This window comes from Chlamydomonas reinhardtii, chromosome 11, assembly GCF_000002595.2.
Source record: "Chlamydomonas reinhardtii strain CC-503 cw92 mt+ chromosome 11, whole genome shotgun sequence".
In the NCBI taxonomy this organism is placed as follows: Eukaryota; Viridiplantae; Chlorophyta; class Chlorophyceae; order Chlamydomonadales; family Chlamydomonadaceae; genus Chlamydomonas; species Chlamydomonas reinhardtii.
This window is the reverse complement of record NC_057014.1, coordinates 904,829-922,540: the sequence shown is the minus strand read 5'-3', so window position 1 is coordinate 922,540 and position 17,712 is coordinate 904,829. Positions and strand designations below refer to the sequence as shown.

At 64.1% G+C, this 17,712-nt stretch overlaps 3 protein-coding genes across 3 annotated transcripts; 1 reads left to right on the top strand and 2 right to left on the bottom strand.

Moving 5' to 3' along the window:
* Positions 1-217: 217 nt before the first annotated feature.
* On the top strand, positions 218-3,233 carry CHLRE_11g467659v5 (uncharacterized protein). The gene is made up of 6 exons (XM_043067412.1): positions 218-508; positions 586-661; positions 1,165-1,242; positions 1,501-1,581; positions 1,954-2,495; positions 2,655-3,233. Exons 1-6 carry the CDS (start codon positions 300-302, stop codon positions 2,782-2,784), a joined length of 1,116 nt encoding a protein of 371 aa, XP_042919409.1. The 5' UTR covers positions 218-299; the 3' UTR covers positions 2,785-3,233.
* Positions 3,234-3,305: 72 nt separating this feature from the next.
* CHLRE_11g467658v5 (uncharacterized protein) lies at positions 3,306-11,789 on the bottom strand. The gene is made up of 8 exons (XM_043067411.1): positions 9,797-11,789; positions 8,609-9,456; positions 8,168-8,464; positions 6,860-7,876; positions 6,253-6,582; positions 5,042-6,043; positions 4,327-4,773; positions 3,306-4,133 (listed from the first exon to the last, which is right to left on the bottom strand). The coding sequence occupies exons 1-8, from the start codon at positions 11,684-11,686 to the stop codon at positions 3,635-3,637; spliced, it is 6,330 nt and encodes a 2,109-aa protein (XP_042919408.1). The 5' UTR covers positions 11,687-11,789; the 3' UTR covers positions 3,306-3,634.
* Positions 11,790-12,493: 704 nt separating this feature from the next.
* On the bottom strand, positions 12,494-17,547 carry CHLRE_11g467657v5 (uncharacterized protein). The gene is made up of 3 exons (XM_043067410.1): positions 17,346-17,547; positions 16,080-16,840; positions 12,494-15,862 (listed from the first exon to the last, which is right to left on the bottom strand). The coding sequence occupies exons 1-3, from the start codon at positions 17,452-17,454 to the stop codon at positions 14,159-14,161; spliced, it is 2,574 nt and encodes an 857-aa protein (XP_042919407.1). The 5' UTR covers positions 17,455-17,547; the 3' UTR covers positions 12,494-14,158.
* Between the last annotated feature and the right edge of the window lie 165 nt (positions 17,548-17,712).

Genomic DNA, 17,712 nt, shown 5'->3' with positions numbered 1-17,712 from the left:
GGATCGTCACATTGCGTGCGTGGGCAGCGTGGCAGGGCGTGGCGAACCCTGCAGTGCCCGACTGCAGTCACGGCACGGTGTCTGTGACTCGTCCCTGCCGCATGCCGGCTAACCGCAATGCTTGTACGTCCGGCTCATGCGCCGCGGCCTTCACAGTCTGCTTTGGGCACCCATTGCTCTCGGGCCTCGCCGCAAAGTGGCCATGAGTGAAGCGCTGGTCTTCTCGCAAATGCCGGAGCGACAACACTTTTCACAACAGATAAGCATGAACAGTCACTATCACAAGCAGCCGGCGTAAAATGGATCAACAGGACCAAACCGGTCTTCAAGAATTCATTCCCGCTTGCGCTGGCTGGTTTCCTTTAGATCGATTTAAAGCACTAGCATACTTCGAACAGTCATCATTCTTCGCAGCTGCCGGGAGGGACGCGAATGGACAGCCGATTACAGTGAACAACACAGAGGCGCGGCTAGCGGGGCTGGACCCGGCGGTTCCAGGCGTACTAGAGTAAGCGCATACTGCACAAAGATAGGCTGCAGCCCGGTGATCTGGCCCCTTCCGGCTCGCGTGCTGCCGCTGCGCAGGAGCCTTCCCCACGGACGCCCCGAGTTTGTACTCGAAAACTCGCAGGAGCCCAATGCGTTCACCATTAGAAAGCAGGTGTGCACTTTCAGCCATGTTTGCCCGCTGAAGCAGGGCAGGAGCATGGGGCTGGGCGGGAGACGCACTGCAGCGGGCGTGCACGCTTGGTTGCGCGTCGCATGTAACGACGGCTATGATGGGGGTGGGGATGGTGGCGTCGGCGTGCGGTATGGGAGTTCAGCAGGGGTTGCCCAGGGGTAAGAAAGCGGCCAGGCCAAACCACAAATGGTCAGCCGCGCCAAATCCAGCACCACGCCGCGCGCGCCCCGCCGTCCTGAGGCTGCTCGGTGGTGGCCTGCGGGATTGGGCAGCAGCTGAGGGGCCATGCACAGCAAGTCAACAGCCTGCACATCCTAGCGGCGCTCGGCAGTTGCAGGCCGAGGGCTGCTGCTTCCATCCTCCGGCGCCCTTGCCCTCCTCGCACCCCAACTGCCCATCCGCCTGCACAATCCCCGTGCTTCCTGCCCGCACCCTATGCCCCTTCCCCTCCCCCTGCTGAATCCCCAATTCTTCCAATCCAGATCCGGACCAGCGCCAACCCTCAGGAGCGGCCGCTGGTGTTGGCCTATTACTACATCGCCAACAACAAGATTATGCAGGTGAGCAGAGTATGATTAGCATTTGAGAGCTTGACAGGTGCTGGTGAGCTTACAAGGGATTAGAGCCGGCTGTCGCAAGGCAACGACGCTGTTGGTGGTGATAATTGCATTAGCGTCAGGGCTACGAGGCGCGGGCACTTTGTCCTGCCATGACCGCTGCGACCTTCCGAAGGCCATCGTCAAATGTCACACACACACACACACACACACACACACACACACACACACACTCTCCCTCCCCCCTCACCCTGATCGCAGGCTCCCTCCGCGCACCAGGTGACACACGCCCGGCTGCAGCGCTGCACCTTTGCGCTGCAGCAGGGCTTCGAGAAGCTGCAGGTGCGTGGGCGGTGGGTGGGTGGATGGAAGTTCAGACCAGGACACAAAGCAAGCCAATCGGTTGGCGGGTGGATCCACCGGAATGAGATCGGGTCCACAAGACCCAAGAGAGGGAAAAGGGATAAGCTCGTCCATTGGAGCAATGGAGAGCAAGGGTGCCGTGCAACGGCCCAGCCTGTTAGCTGGCGTGCCGAGGATGGCCCGGGGTGCAAAGCTTGCGTCAGGGTGGGTCCACGGGGTGGGCCGGAAGGACCAGGCGGCCACGGCCTTGACATGTGCCGTTGTGCCGCTTGCTTACCGCGTCTTGCAGCTGTGCACCAGAAACCAATTACCAACGATGATGCCTACCGCCCTCCGCCCCTCACCTCGCAGGCCGACCTGGAGCCCCTCACGCGGCAAGCCAAGCTGCTGGCCAAACAGGCGGCACGGGAGCAGGCGGCGGCGGCGGTGGCGGCGGCGACAGCCGCGGCGGCGGGCGCGGGGGCTGCGGCAGCTGCACTCAAAGCAGGGCAAGGGCAAGGGCAAGGGCCAGCCGGGGCACAGGAGAGGAGAGGGCAAGGAGGGGTCGGCACGGCAGCGGGGCCAGGGCCAGGGTCGGCGGCGTCGGCGGCATCAGGGAGAGGCGGCGGCGGCGGCCCGTTGCCAACCCCCAACGGTGCCGTTGACGCTGCCAGCGGACTGCAGTACACAGTGCAGCCGTACGCAGCGACCGTGGATCTGGAATCTCCGTCACTGGGCACGCTCCGGGCGCCGCTGGCGGCGCCGCTGCCCGAGGTGATGGCGGCAGCCGCGGCCGCCACGTCAACCGGCGGTGGCGGCGGCGTGCCTGTACGGCGGCACCTGACGGACGCGGATCGCGCGCGCTGGAACAAGTTGGATCGCATTCTTAGTCATCAGTTCAGCTCGCTGCAGAGGTGTGCGGGGGGGGGGGGCGATTCCAGGCATGACAGATTAGAAGAAGGAAGTGAGAAGGGAAGCTTCACAGGAATGGGGTGGGGAACGCCCCTCCACTCTCCTACAACTCTTTGCACCCCCCGAACCCCTCCACCCCCCCTGCAAACCTCCCCACACAGGATCAAGTACACGGCGCTCCCGCCCGAGTACATGCAGCGCCTGTACGGCATGCCGCCACCGCAGCCAGCAGCAGCAGCACAGGCGCCCACGCCTGCAGCGGCGGCGGCGGCGCCCGCGGGCGGGATGTGAGCCAGGGCCGGAGGGCGGGGCCCCGGGCTGCAGCCGCGGTGACAAGTAAACTCAGAGCAAGGCGTTGGACTGGACACCGTTGCTTTGATGATGCTGGAAGTCAGATCACATCGCATGGGGGCATGTTTGGCATGCTAGCTGTTGTGATTGTGAAACCAGGCCCGCATCGGCACATGCATGACAGGGCATGTGGGGGCGTGTGTGTGCGCGGACAGGACCCGCTGTGAGCAGCGGTGAGGGCACAGGCGGTAGTGGTGCTGGTGGGCATGGAGTGGCGGACGTTGCGGTTGCAAGGGCCACACGGTGCTGCCCTGTGTCGTCAGCAGCAGCAAGCCGTGTCGTGCCGCGGCGCTGTGTTTGGAACGCGCAAGGGGTGAAAGCAAGAGGTTGACTTCGTGCGTGCGGTCATATGTTACGCAAGCAAGCGCTTGCCTAACACGTTTTCCGCCCCCCAAAACCCGCCAGGAAGGGGTACTTGGCGAGATACGGGGGCCGCATGCAGCCCCACGCGGCGAGAATGCACCCAGAGAAATGCCCAGTCTTCTTGCCCAAGGGCCTACATTGGGGGCAATTCTTTGGCGCTCCCCGAAGGTGCAAGGCCTGGCCACAGCTGGGCAGTGCTGGTTTTGCCAGCTGCTTCAGCACCACACCGGGGAGTGAACACCAGCAGTAGCAGCCTCAACAGTAGCAGTAGCCATGGTGTGGGCAGCCCAAGCACCAGCAGCAGAACCTGACAACCCCAAATAAGTGGTTTTTATTAAAGTGGCATGGCAAGCACTACTGCCGCTACTGCCACCACTGCTGCTGCTGTCACAAAGCAAGCGCTGCCTCCTGGGTTTTCACCAGTAACCTACCACCAGCGCCAGCCGCCGCTGCCCCCTGCCACCCTTGCCGCTGCTGCAGATTCACCAGTCAGCATTCTGCCGCCACTGCCACCGCCACCAGCACCACGGCCACCACCATAGCTGCCACCGCTGCCGTTGCTGCCACAACCACCATCTTCACCACCATCTTCACCACCGCTGCCCCAGCCATCGGTGCCAACGCCACCACCGCTGGCCTCCTCCTGCTGCAGCGCCGCTGAGAGCACCACCGCCGTCTCTGCAATGCTGGCCCTTTTGCTGCAGGCGGCATTATAGGCGGCGACAGCCCTGGATGCAGCGGCCTTTGTGGCGGCAGTGCGTGCACCACCTGCTGCTGTTGTTGTCCTCGATGATGATGGTGGTGGTAGTGGGCATGGTGGTGGTGTGGCCACCTCCTGCTGCAGCAGGTGCAGCAGGCGCTGGCGGAAGGCGACTGAGCCGGCACCCGCACGCAACAGTGCCTGCACAACCTGCCACTGCTCGGACCTACGATCGCACACAGAACACACAAGCACACACAGGAAGCAGTGCTGAACCTTGGCAATGCACTCATGCAGATCAGCAGATGTATGGTAACGTACGCAGAGTGTCAGGTACATAAACGCGCAGCTCGTTCCCTGCCTTAGCTATGGCAGACCCTGACCGCTGCAGTATTTGCCACTCTTGCACCCGCTCGCACCTGACTGCTATGCCCAGAGCGGCCTCCAGCTCCTGAGGGCGCAGTGTGCCCCCGGCCACTGCATGCCGACCCACATGGCCTATCGCAGCCACCGCGCTCTGATTGCTGGCAGCCGCATGCGCCTCAGTTGCGCTGGTGGTGCCGCCATCAGAGACCACCGCCACTGCACCATTGATGGCAGCAGCAGCGGCAGCGGCAGCGGCGGCAGCGGCAGCTTTGGCAGCAGCTGCGGCTGTGGCAGCAGCTGTAGCAGCAGCCAGCTCAAAAGCTGTAACAACGGCGTCCGGTGAGAGGAGTGGCCCCACTGCGGGGAGGTTGTGCCGCAGGGCGCTGCTACTGCCCCTGGCACCCCAGCTGCTGCTACTGCCGTGTACAGTGCCGTACAGATCCTGACTCAGCACGTCCAGCAGCTCACCCAGCCGCTCGCCTTCACCCAGGGAGATGTACCTGTGTTTGTATGTGTGTGTGTATGTTAATGCGCACAAGGGAAGGAAGACTGCGGGGGCAGGGGGGTCAACGTTGAACCAATCCCGTAAGGAAACAGTTGCGCGGCAAGGAGAACTGCAGCTGCATAAGGGGGGGGGGTGTACATGTGCGGGATATGCCATTGTATGACACGGGCACGCGGTGAGTGCATGCATGGCAAGTGACTTCTGCGCTGCACCTCCCTCATTCCAGCAAGTACTGCACCAGCCCTCGTCATGCCTGCTCCCACCTGCGGCACACGCGTCGCAGCAGCGGCTGCAGCCGCGCCGGTGTCAGCACCGAAGCCAGCGTGAGGCTACTGCTGCTACTGCCGACGCTATTTCCTGCTGCCGATGCACCACACACACCCGCCAGCACGCCACGTGCCATGACCAGCAACAGCCGCAGCCGTTGGATTGGCAGCAGCAATGGCTGACAGCTGCTACTGCCGGCATCACCGCTGCCACGCTCAACCTCAGTAGCCTCACGCCCAGCGCCCACGCCGCCCGCTGCTGCACCACTTGGGCACGGCACCGGCGCCCCAAAACCCGCCGGCATTAGCAGCGTCCACTCCAGGGCCGGCAGTAGCAGCATCTCCGCTAGGTACTCGCACCGCTGGCTGCTACTGCCGCGCAACAGCGGCAGTAGCGGGCTGCTGGGCGACCGGCTAGATCGGCCACCGTCGCCGCCTGCGGCTGTTACTGCCATCGCCTCACACAGGACACGCACCACAGCCGCAGCCCGAGCTGAGCACGCGGCGTAGGGGTACCTGCTGTCGCCATCGCCAGCGCCGGCACCACCGCCACCGCCTCCAGTCGTACCAAACCCGCCGCGCATACGGCGCAACGCCGCCGCCACCGCCGCCGCAGCGCAAGCAGCAGCGGTCATTCCCTGCGGTTTAGTGCTGCCGGCGCCGGCGCCGCCGGCTGCTGTGCTGCCAGCGGAATCGGCGCCAATAGCCGCAGCAGCTTCGCCTCCGGCTGCTGCAGCGGCGCTCCCACCGCGGGCATTGCCCCACCCCTCTAGGATAGCTGCGGCGGCTGCGGCATCATCGTCGCCACTAAGCAAGCCGAAGTAATTCATGCGAAGAAAGTCCCTAGGGACCTTGGGCTGTGGTGGCGGCTGCTGTTGCACTTGGCCGCCACCAGCCTCGGCGGCGGCACCGCCAGCGGCCGCCCCACCTGCTGCTGCGGCGGCGGCGGCTTCGCCGGGCGCAGCTGCGCCTCCAACAGCCCCCGGCGGTGGACGAAACCTGGAAATGCATGCATGCGACACATGGCACACACACGCAACCTGGGCTCAACTGTCCGGACGGAACGAGATCAGCTTTGTATGGCACTGTAAATACGGGCCTGTAGCTAGCGGTTTGAGGTAAGGAAGGTGCAAGACCTGACATCGCGCAAAAGTTACCAGAAGATTGATGAGCGCGCCCCGATGCACATGGAAGTGGCACGTGCTTACCGCTCCGGCGGCCCGCTTCCGACAACGATGGCTGTAGCACTGGCCGCTAGCAGGAGCGGCAGTGCCTGCTGCAACGACCGCGACTGAGCCTGATGCTCCATGTACGCGGCCGCCGCTGCTACAGCCGCACCGCCAGCCGCGGGGGCCTCGCCGCCGCCACCACCGCCAGGTCTCCCGGTGCTACTGCCATTGCTACTGCTGCTGGTAGGCGGCTGTAGCAGCGGCAGCAGCTCCGGCCACAGGGCAGAGCTGTAGTCGGAGGGTGCGTGCTCGCGCCATATGCGTATGGATGGCACCAGGCTTAGACGCCTGATGTTGCCTGGCCTGACGCTGTTGAAGGATTGGGTAGGTGAACAGGGGGTGCATAAGACTCGTCATAAGGACGGAATAAATGCAAGCAGGAAATAGGAAGCACTCCGGATTGTATTCCTATAGTTCCTATCGGCAAACGCAGGCGTATAGCCCAAGACCTAGCCCTATCAACGTCCAGCACCATTTGCTTCCTCCCCATTCTCCTCTGAACTCCGCCAGCAGTTCGTGCCATCTACCGAGAAGCAAGGCCCCCACCACCTCTGCTGGTGCCATCGCCGCCGCCGTCCACACTCACTCTTCCAAATGTAGACTCGAAAGCACCGCTCGGAGCCTCGCCGCCGCCAGGTGCAGCCGCATCCCATCCTCCGTCGCATTAGCAGCAGCTTCTGTGGGCACTACTGCCGGGGCCGCTGCCGGGGAGGCTGCTGCTGTTGTGAGGGACACTGTTGCTTGTGCGGCGGCCGCAAGCACTGGCACTGCTGCCTCAGCAGACACCGCCGCTGCCATTGGCGGGGCGGCGGTGCTGCTGCTGGCGGGGCTGCCAGCAGCAGCAGCAGCAGGAGCTCCCATCAACGTGGCTGTTTGTAACGCCTGCCATCGCTTGGTGTCAAGGCAAGCAAGCGCCCGAGATAGAAACGAGGCGGCCGCGCGGCCCAGAGGGCGCTCCCACGCCCAACCAGCCAAAGCATCGTCGTCAGTCCTGGGGTTTGGTGCTATCCTCAGGACGCCCCTGGCGTCACCCCTGACAATCATAACCGGCTTGAGGTGTTCCGGTAGCCTCAAGAAGGGCACGACGGCACGGAACGAACACGGGCCAAACGAAACTTGAGTAGTAACGCCTCCCGCGGAGGAGCCAACTGCCGGCGGCGGCAGTAGCATCCCCAACGCCTCCAGAACGATGTCCGACAGCCCGCCTGCCCTGATGGCAGCTAGCTCGCTACAGCCGCCACAGCCGCCGCCTCCACTACTGCTGTTACTACTGCCAACGCGGTTGCTGCTGCCGCAGATGATGCTACTGGCGCCGGCAGCCGCAACGTCGGAGCTGTGCGCGCCTTTGTGTGGCGTGTGCAGAAGCAGGAGGTGAGTCAGCAACACCCAGGGCTGGGACGGCTGTAGCTGCATCATGGTGCCAGCTGAACCTGTGGCAGCGGCAGCAGCAGCTTCAATGGCGGCTGCTGCGGCCGTGACGGCTGCAGCGGACAAGCCGTCCCAGGCTGCAACAGCCCCCGCCAAGGCTGCCGCGGCGAGGTGAGCCGCTGTGGGCACCACGCCGTGCCGCAGCAGCACTCGGATTGTTGGGAGCGCCGGCGGCCTGTGGTTTGCATGTGTGTTTAAACCCAGACAAGTTAAGAGAATCAACGCATGTTGTGTTGATGGTGAATGCGGTGGGTTGGTATGAGCGACCGCAAACAAGTTAGGAGCGGGCTAGTTGCTTGGGGCTGTAGGCATCCCATGCCACGGAATTGGTGTGGCCCCGGCTGCGTGTTCCGTCAATTGCCACGTGGCACAGTGCACTGTGTGCGTCACTGGTACGGCGCCCCTTGTTACTCCTGCGGGACCAGTCATGTTGATTGCGCATGTGTGCATTATTGCTGTGTCTCACCCGCGGCAGATTGCGTGCATCAGCGCGTCATGGCACGCGCGCGAGCCCGCTCCGTACACGCCGCCTCCGCCCACACGCAGCAGTATCTCCACCGACTCGGCCGCTGCTAATGCTGTTGCTGCTGATGCGTCAGCACCAGCAGCGTAAGCTGCGCCGCCGCCGCCGTCTGCTGCACCGGCGCTGGCGCCTGCGCCGCCCGCCGCCGCTGCCAGCGCACACAGGTGGCCAGGCTCGAGGTCGGTAGGTTGGATCCAGCCGCGTGCCGTCATCGCAACCACCATACCGTTGCGGCCGCTCCTGTACGTGCAACCGCGTCAGGGCTTAAAGCAGAGTCGTCGCAATCACGTCCAGCTGCTGGTGCCAGACTACTGGACTGGCCAGCAGCTGGCATGCATGCATGCCAACTAGCTACTAATTTGCGTGTCGTATCTATCCACATACCTTGTAGCCTGCAGGAAACGCTTCCGCAGCCATGCTGCAACTTCCAGAGGCACAGCAGCACCAGCCGCCGCGCAACTGCTGGCGCCTCTGCTGCCGCCGGGGCCACCGCCGCCGCCGCCGCCGCCGCCCCTTGTCGTGTCGCCAACCGCAGCCCCGATCGCCGAACTCAGAGCTGCTCCGGCCGCTGCCATTGCCGCCGCGGCCGCTGACGTGGCTGCTGCACCCACCACAGAGGCTGCAACGGCTGCCACAGCTTCTGTTGCCGCCGCAACTCCCAAGCGCTGATCCCAGCTCTCCTTCTTTGCTGGTGCCGCAGCTGCCGCCGCTACTGCCACGTGCAGCGCCATGAGCCCCAAGACGCTGTCATCGGACCAACCGCGGTCCAATGCTTCTGTGATCAAGAGCTGTAGCGATGTCGCGCCCAGCCCCTCTGACATGAACCCCTCCACCACCTCATGCGGCACACACGCACGTTGCCGCCTGCTGTCCGCAGCGCCGCAAGCGCAGACGCCGCTGCCGCTGCTGCTGCTGGGCGCACCGATCCCGTTCCCGTTGCTACTGCTGCTGCCACCGTGGGATGCTGGGATTATCTGCTGGGCTGGTGGCGTCTGCTGCTGGCGCTTCTGCGGCTGCTCCAGCTGCTGCTCATGGCGCGGCTGCCGCTGCTCCTGCGAGGCATTGCCCTGCTGTGGCGGCGGCGGCGGCTGCTGGGTCGGCTGCTGGGGCAGGGGCGTGTCACGGCGCAGGACGAACCAGCGCACCAGCTCCTCACTGCTGCGGTCGCCACTGGCGGTCAGGACCGTCGTGGCCGCATCGGCGGGGGCTGGCAGGCCCGAGTGCAGCAGCGCCTGGACGACACACATAGTGCATACACCAAAAGGAACTTTGGTTGGGACTTTCAACTGGGCAATCAAGCAATACCGTGAGTAAGCACGCACGCAAGCACGACGGGAATGCAAAGCGGCTTGAGCAGCACATGCATGCCCTTTTTCCCTTTGCCATCCTTACGCCGCTTTCGCTCGCACACATGCACGCGCATGCATACCGTACACATGGACCGGGCAAACAGCACACACACACACACACACACACGCACACACACACACAAACACACACACACACACAAACACACACACACACTGACACTGATGTAACACGCCTTCCTGCTGCCCTGCCCCTTGCACCTACCTTGGCAAGGCGGGCGTTACCCAGGGCCACCGCCTCCCTCAGAACCTGTGCAGCCATCATCACCCACTGCTGCCGCTGCTGCAGGGCGCTAGCGGCCGCTGCCGCCTGCGCCGCCTGCTGCACCTGCAGCCCGTCGGGAGCGGCCGGGGCGGTAGCAGCACCGCCGGCTGCCGCATCAGCAGCATCAGCAGCAGTCACCGCCAGATCGGCGTCAGGCGAGGAGGCGGGAGACGCAGCAGGGGCTGCTGCTACAGCCACCCGTGCTACTGCTACTGCCACCCCTGCTACTGCTACTGCCAGCCGCAGCGGCCGCCGATAGCCCCACACGGTCGTGGCCTTCCGCATAAGCTGCCGCCACACCGATGCCCTCCTGCCAGCAGCGCCCAAGTGCCCTTCATCGTCATCGGGCCCGCCGCCGTCACCGGGCCCGGGGCTGGCGGCGGCGGCGGCACTGCCGCTGCCCAGCAGCCCTCCTGTCGCTGTCGGCGGTGTCTCTGGCGCCCCCGCCGACCCCGCCGTCGACCCCGCCGCCGCCTCCGCCGCCGCGGCGGCCGCGCTGGTCATCAGCCGCCAGGTCTCAGCAGCCCCCGCCGTCAGGGCCGCGGCTTCCTGGGGATGGCGGCGGCAGCACACACTCCAGGGGGCCAGCCGGTCTGCAACAGTAGCAGCAGCAGGCAGCAGCATGGCGGCGGTGCCTGATGATGAGGCGGACGTAGAGGGACCGGCTGCCATAGCGTCGACAGCAGCTCCTGCAGCTCCCGCTGCTCCGGCTGCTCCGGCGGCGTCGCCGGCGCCGGCGGCGGCTCCAGGGGCCCATGCGCGTGCCAGCAACGGCACCAGCCCCAGCACCACGCGCGGATGGTGTGTGTTTGAGGCCAGCGACTGCCTTTCCATGTGTTGAAGGTCTGCGCCACGGCCAATGCTGCTACCGCCGCCACTGCCATCGCTGCCGCCAGCACCAGCAGCGGCACCTCCGTCGTCGCCGTTGTCGCCGGCGCCGCTGCTACTGCTGTTATTGCGGTCAACCGCCGGCTGCTGCGGTGCCTCCTGCTCCTGGATTATCCACCGCAGTAGCTGCAGTACCTCCATGCAGCGGCCAGCGTGGCGGGCTTGCTTCAGCGTCTCCGTGTAGCACGCCGCCAGAAACGTCCATGGTAGATCCATGCTGCAGGTCCGTTGCTGCGGCGCCAGCAGCATTGGCGCTGGCGGCGGCGGCGCCGCCGCCTTGCCTGCTGGCAGCGAAAGCTGCAGGTCGCCTGACAGGAGTCGCTGAACGAGGCGGATGTGGCCTGCGGCGCACGCCCTCGAGAGGAGCTGCTTGAAGTTGACAACGGCGTGCAACGAAACGAGCTTTTCCACCAGCTGTTGCGCGAGCTTGTCTTCCGCATCGATCCATGCAAGCTGCTCTGCTTCCTCGCAATCCAGGATGTCAAGAGGTGCCGCGAAGTCCAGGTCGCTCGCCGGGGTTAGCAGCGGCGGGAGCGGGAGGGGGGCGTGCGGCGGGGGCCCCGGCACGGGGGCCGGCTCAGGCTCAGCGGCACTACTGCTTGGGCCTTGTGCGGCCGGCTGCCGCCGAGCGCTGATGTCCAGTCGCACCAAAAACTGCAAGAGACCAGAATACTCTCCATAAATGGCAACGACAGCTTTATCGCTACCGCACCGGTGCAGGAGGTAGTGCGCTGCGCCCTCAGTCGACGACAATTGAGAAAGCAAGAAGTCGCGGAAGTCCCGGCATGATGCGTACGCGCCACGGCCACTGCTAAGGACCGGAGTCAGTATTCTTGTGACTATCTCCTGAGGTAGTCCCTGAAGGCCCGGAAGCTGCTGTGACCTTGTGACAACTAGTCCGCCAGCCGCTGAGTGCCGCTGCTTTGTTGCGGGGCACTCCATTGCATACCGTGTAGTGTGCATTCACATGAGGACTTTGAGGGAACACTTGGTGAGGCTACAAAACCTCACAGCAACCTCAAACAGCAAGCGCGCAAATGAAAACTATTAGTAGTCTCGCATCATCGCACTTCAGTGTATAAGTACACCTCGGCTTGTTGGGGACTAAGTCAAGCTGGTGGTCGCGAAGCGTATCTGTCGATGTCGCTGGGCGCCTTGCGACCAGACCAGGCCGATCACCAGCAAACTGCAGTTGAAATGTGCGTACGTGCCTGGACAGCCTGGACATGGATACGTCGACTGCGAGGACGCACTATAACTCGGCGGGCGCAAGGCAACCGGCGCGGCGCGGGGCGCGGCGCCTTCAGACCCTTTCCGACATAGCTGCATGCGGGCTTCACAAGCGCTCAAGTGCATTTGCAAGTCGTGGATGAGCCCCCACTCCCCCGTTGGCACCTTCCTTCTCCTTCGCGTGCCTTTCCCGCCAACCGATGAGGGCCCTCCGTCTCAGACAAAACCCCACATTCCCAACGATGTTTCCTAGGGAAGGACCTTACATGACATCTTGTGAACCTCCCCCCCCCCTCGGCGCCCACGCTCCCTGCTTGCGACAACGCACACGCACCTGGGCGCAGCCGCCCCATGTTGAGGACCCTCCCCGGACCCCGGCGCCGCTGGCAGCCGCTGCCCAGCACCGGCACCGGCACACCCAGAAGTGGTCTACCACTCTACCGTAGACAAGTACCAGTACACCGGTTTGGGCGGGTGCAGGTTTGGGTAGGGGCGGGGGCCGGTGCAGGGTTGGGCGGGTGCAGGTTTGCATTACATTCCCTCGCAGCGCGCGCAGTCGGCTGAAAGCCTGGCAACCTTTTACCAAGCAAGGCGACCGCGGCGCGGTGCGTGTTGCATATTATAGCAGTTAGGCACACGTCAATGTGCTGTGCAAGCAGCCACGTGCGGCCGACAGGGTCACTTCATCGGGGTGCTGGTGTGGTGCTGCGCCTTCCCCTTCCTTCTCATAACCACTCTCTCAGGAAACAAGCCCAGCGTACTCCGGTACGGGCACGCCTGCGTGCATGGCACCTCCACATACGGCAATGCCAAACTGTGAGTTTATTTGTTGCAAACCCCACTTCATCAGCCCACATTCAACAACGATGGCCAGCTTTAACAGGATTATCGTAGGCATAGCAATGTCTGGTGATGAGGCTGAAATGGCATTTGTATCACGCACGAACACCTGGACGCGACTGGACGCACGTTGGGAATGCAGCATGAAGGAATCTGTTTGGGTAATGAGAGCTCGCGGCAGGGCCGTCCATGACCAACAGAACACCAGCTAATCAACATCTAACGGTGTTGCATCAACCAGTCAGCCACGGACTTGCGCTGAAACGGACCCGTTGTTTCAGGGTGTCGTCTTTGGCACGCAAAGGCCATGACGCACACACGTAATCACTTAGAACCCCGCCTCCATGTAACGGCTTCCCTCGTCATCATGGCGCGGGAATGAAACGGCCCCTCGAATGATGCCCGATCCACTCGTGCTTCGAGCCCTGCGCCTGGGAAGGTATGCCTACACCACATGCGCCGGCTTGCCCACTGTTATATCGCCAGGCGCGGTATAAAAATCAGATGAGATAGTTGTCAGATCACGCGACAGAGTGATTGCTGTGTTGCGGCTCAGTAGAAGCCCGCTATACAACACCCACGCGCCCATGTGCCGTGCTGTGGTGAAAATCACTCAGTCATCATCATGCCTTGCTAAGCATCGAAGATGCTTTAAGCAAACGACATGCACACGATGCCAGAGGATGCATGATATCAGCAACGCTGTGCAATGCATCTAGAGCCATGTTCAGCATCGACGCTCGCTCGGAAGTACAGTGCTTGCCACCGCCACAGTCACGGAGCTGCACCCACCAACCCCATCCCAATCCTGCCCCGGACGCAACCCATAACGCCAACTTGCAAAACTTGTCTTTCCCCTCTGTTGGATGCATGGGACAATATATGTGGTTCCCCTCGCATGGGAAACGGACACTTTAGCACCCAATAATACACAAACACACCGCATGCACTGCGTCAGCGGGACCACATCTAAAATATGTAAAGAATCAGCAAAACTTGATGCCCGTGCACCTGCAGCTTCTAGGTGATATTGATGATGACGAAGGTGCTGCCATGGTCACGAGCGACGCGGCGATGGCTGCGGCAACAGACTGGGGAGGACGGGATGTCCTCGACAGTCGCCGCCGCCGGCCGGACGCGCTGACATCTGGCGCGAAGTGAGTCGACGCTGACAGAATTGGCAATAGCGCCGCTGCTGCGGCTGTAAAAGGATGATGTTGTCTCTCGTCTTCTTGTACACGAGAGACCAGTGTTGGGCGTTGGGTGCCGCGGTTGCGCGGCACCCGTATGCGTCCTCGCCCTCGCTCGCTGCTCGCCCAACTACATGTGCCAGCATTGCGCCTCTCACGAGCAACGGGGTTGCGCCGGCGGCGGCCGCATCGTCACCAGTTGCGGTGGCGGCGGCGGCGGCGGCATCACCACCGGCGCGGGTAGGCTGCTGTGACGTGCCAGCGGCGATGCAGCTGCCGCGGACATGGGCGAAGGGGCTGGCAGGGGTAGTAGCGGCAACAGTGGCGAGGGTGGTGGCGGATGCGGATGCGGGGGCGGTGTCGACAAGACAGCCCTGCACGAGGCGGAGCCAGCCCACCGCGGCTGCGGCCGTGCGTGTGGCGGCGGCGGTAGCGGCGGCAGTAGCTGAACCCGTTGACTGACGCCAGCAGCGCTGCGGTTGCTGACGCTGGCGCACCCGGGATTGCTCAACGAATCACCACCGCACAACGACGAGCGCAGGACTGACGTCGCCCCAGCGTCGTCGCCGCCCTCGCTACTGCGCATTTGCAATCCGTCTAGCTCCGCGTCACGCGGCAGCAAGGCCGGACTGCTACTGCCACTACTGGGTGCCGCCGCCGCCAGGGCCGCCGCAGCGACGCTGCTGCTACTGCCAGAACCAATGGCGCCGACGTCGCTGCTGCCCGACGCTAGCGCGCTGCTGCTACAGCGCGCCAGGCCGCTGTTGCAGCTGTTGCGGCGGTCGGGGGGAGGTATCCCGCTAGCGCTGACAAAGGCGGGGAGGACCTGAGGCCCCCTCGAGGCGTGGCCGGCGCTGCCTTCGCTGTAGCCCCTGCTACTGCGGCTGCCGCAGCTGCTCCAGAGAGGCGTGGCTGTAGCAGAGTTCAAATCGCTGCCGCTCAGGCCGCCGCTCATGCACGACAGGCGGGAGGGCGTGCAGTGACCGCTTCCCGGTCCGCCGCCGCAGCCGTACGCGCCGCCACCGGCTACCATGGCGCCGCCGCCACCAGATCCAATCATGCCTCCACAACTGACTCGGCGCGGCGGCATGCCAGGGCTGGGCGAGCGAGACCGCTCTGACAACGTGGAGTGCAGCTGCCGTGGCGGCGTCAGCCCGCCGCCGCCGTCGGCATTGCCACTGCTACTGCCGCCGCCGCTTATCCGTGCACCAGGCCCGCCGCCGACGCCACTGGTAGGCGGCCGCATAGGCGTGGCAGGCGCACTGCCGGGGCCCTCGCTGCACAGGCCGCTGCTACCACCGCCGGCAGTAGCGCACGCGGTGCCACCGCCGATCCCGCTGGTAGTGCTGGCGACCAGACTGTCCTCACAGACAGATCCCAGCAAACTGCCGCGGCGACTGAGGTTCCGGCTACGGCTGCGGCTGCGTCCGCCGCCGCCGCCACTCCGCCGCAGCGCCAGCGCCGCCGCCGCCGCAGCGGCGGTCGCGCCGCCAGCAGCGGCCGCTGCCGCCCACTCCCTCCGCTTCATCTGCAGCCGGCGCACGCCGGTAGCCATCAGCGCGCCCACTGGAAGCAGCACCAGCACCGACGCAGCTACTGCCGCCACCGCCACTGCTACAGCCGGCTGCACCGGCAGCGGCTTGCCAAGCATCCGCTCGAGGGACGCCAGCGCGGCGGCGGCGGCGGGAACCGCCTCCGCCAGCTGCCGCCGCTGGCGGCGCGCGGCGGCGGAGGCGGAGGCACGGCAGACGGCGGGGTTGCAGCTGGCAATGATCGTGGCGTAGGTGCAGCCGCCGGGCAGGGCGTTGTAGCTGCTGCCTACCGTAGCCAAGTGCACCTCCGCGCCGGGCCCCGTGATCTGTGTGATTCAGCAAGGATCAGGATCCGACTAGTTCAGGAGACGCAGGCTCAGCTGCACACAGGGGTTGCTACGGCATGCTACGATAACTCGAGCGTGGTTGCGTGGAGTGCACAGCAGGGCGCGCCACTTCAGTTCCCGTTCCCGTTCCTTGGCAGGACGTGGCCTCTCTGCCGATCACGTAGGCACGCGCATGCCGACGCACATACACACCCACCGTCAACTCCAGCTGAACAAACAGCGTCCTCGTCGCCTCCTCCACCTCGTCCAGGTCCTGGTCCTGCTGCTGCTGCTGCTGCTCCGCAGCCGCCGCGTCATCCGGGCCCTGCCCCTGCCCGTTCCCCTGCTGCTGGTTACGAGGCCACGAGCTCCGTCTCCGCGGCACCACCTCACAGGTGAACGCACCCACAGGCACCTCCAACTCAGCCGCCATTGCGCCCGGTGCGGCGCCGGCCGCGGCTGCGCCAGCGTCCGCCTGCCACGGCACCAGTCGTATAGTCACCGGTACTGCCGTACTGAATGCAGCGGACTGGAGGCGGCGTTGTAACCCGGAGGTTTCTATGGGCATGCCCGAAAGCAGTACATCGCCGGTGCTGGCGCCGGCATCGCCGCCTGATGCTGCGCCTCCCGCCCCGTCGCCCGTCGCCACGGCTGTTGCTGCTGCTGTTGCTGCTAATGCTGGGGCCGACGGGGTTAAGCAGGAGTTGGGGAGCGTTCGAGTCACGAGGGCCCGGGCGGAGGCGGACAGGTTGTAGCCAGCCCCGCGCCACGGCTCCAGCAGGACGCGAAGGCGGAAGGCTTCGTCGCCCGGAGTGCTGGAGATGTGCGGTTGCAGTGACGCGCTTCCCAAGGGACTGAACCCGTGGTTTCGCGCGAGGATTGCTATGGTGTCATCCAGCTCAAACGATGTGCACGCGCTGTGTAATAGTCCAGAATGTCGCTCCTGCGGCTGCGGGGTAGCGGCTTCTGCGCCCGAGCCTGCAGGCACGGGGGGAAGTGGACGGGTCGGGTGTGACGCTGCGGGCAGAATCCAGGCCAGAGAGGTAGCTGTAGGTCAGCATGGAAAGTTTCCCTGCCGAGTTATTCCGCAGCGGCCGAGCAGAAAGCGCGCATTCCTGGTCGCAATCGTTATGGCACCTAACCACACGAAAGTGCAGCCAACAGCAAGCCTGAGGTGCTTGCATTTGCTGACTCTATGCACCGCTGCGCACATCGACGCGGGTCAACCGGGTCAGAGCATGCTGACTGCTCATTGCAGGCACCCTAAACTGGTCAAGCAACAAACTGCGTGTCCATTCGTAATCAAGGTAGTTGAGAGGACATTGTTATGGCTATGTAATAGTGGCGCTTGACCTGCTGGTGGTCGACGAGCGCGAACAAGCCGGCCTAGCGAGTTTCCAAGGTTCGAGTAGTTGGCTATTGCCGGTGCAGTCATCTTACTGGTACCGACATATCGATACCCACTCCCAGGTTGCACTCCTACCTTGGGCGCCCCCGCTCCAACCGGCACCCGAGGACGCGCGAGCTGGCGTAAGGCAGCAGAGCAAGAGCACGGTCCACAAGAAACCATGATGATATGCGGGTCCAGCCATGCTAAGGCACTTCACCGGGGCACGACATTAAAACAACAATGAACGCGCTGTGGAGGTTTTGAGAACGTCATGTTCCATGTGTGAAGCTAATGTATGAATACGACTATGCAAGTATGCTCACCCATGTAACAGTATGTGCAAGCTCCTGTGCCACCAAAACCACTCGTCAACATTCCGCCCGCCCGACCGTTGCGTCAGGAGGTCACTGTGAACGCCACCGGTTTCAACATGAACACGAACCAACGCATGCAGACTTTT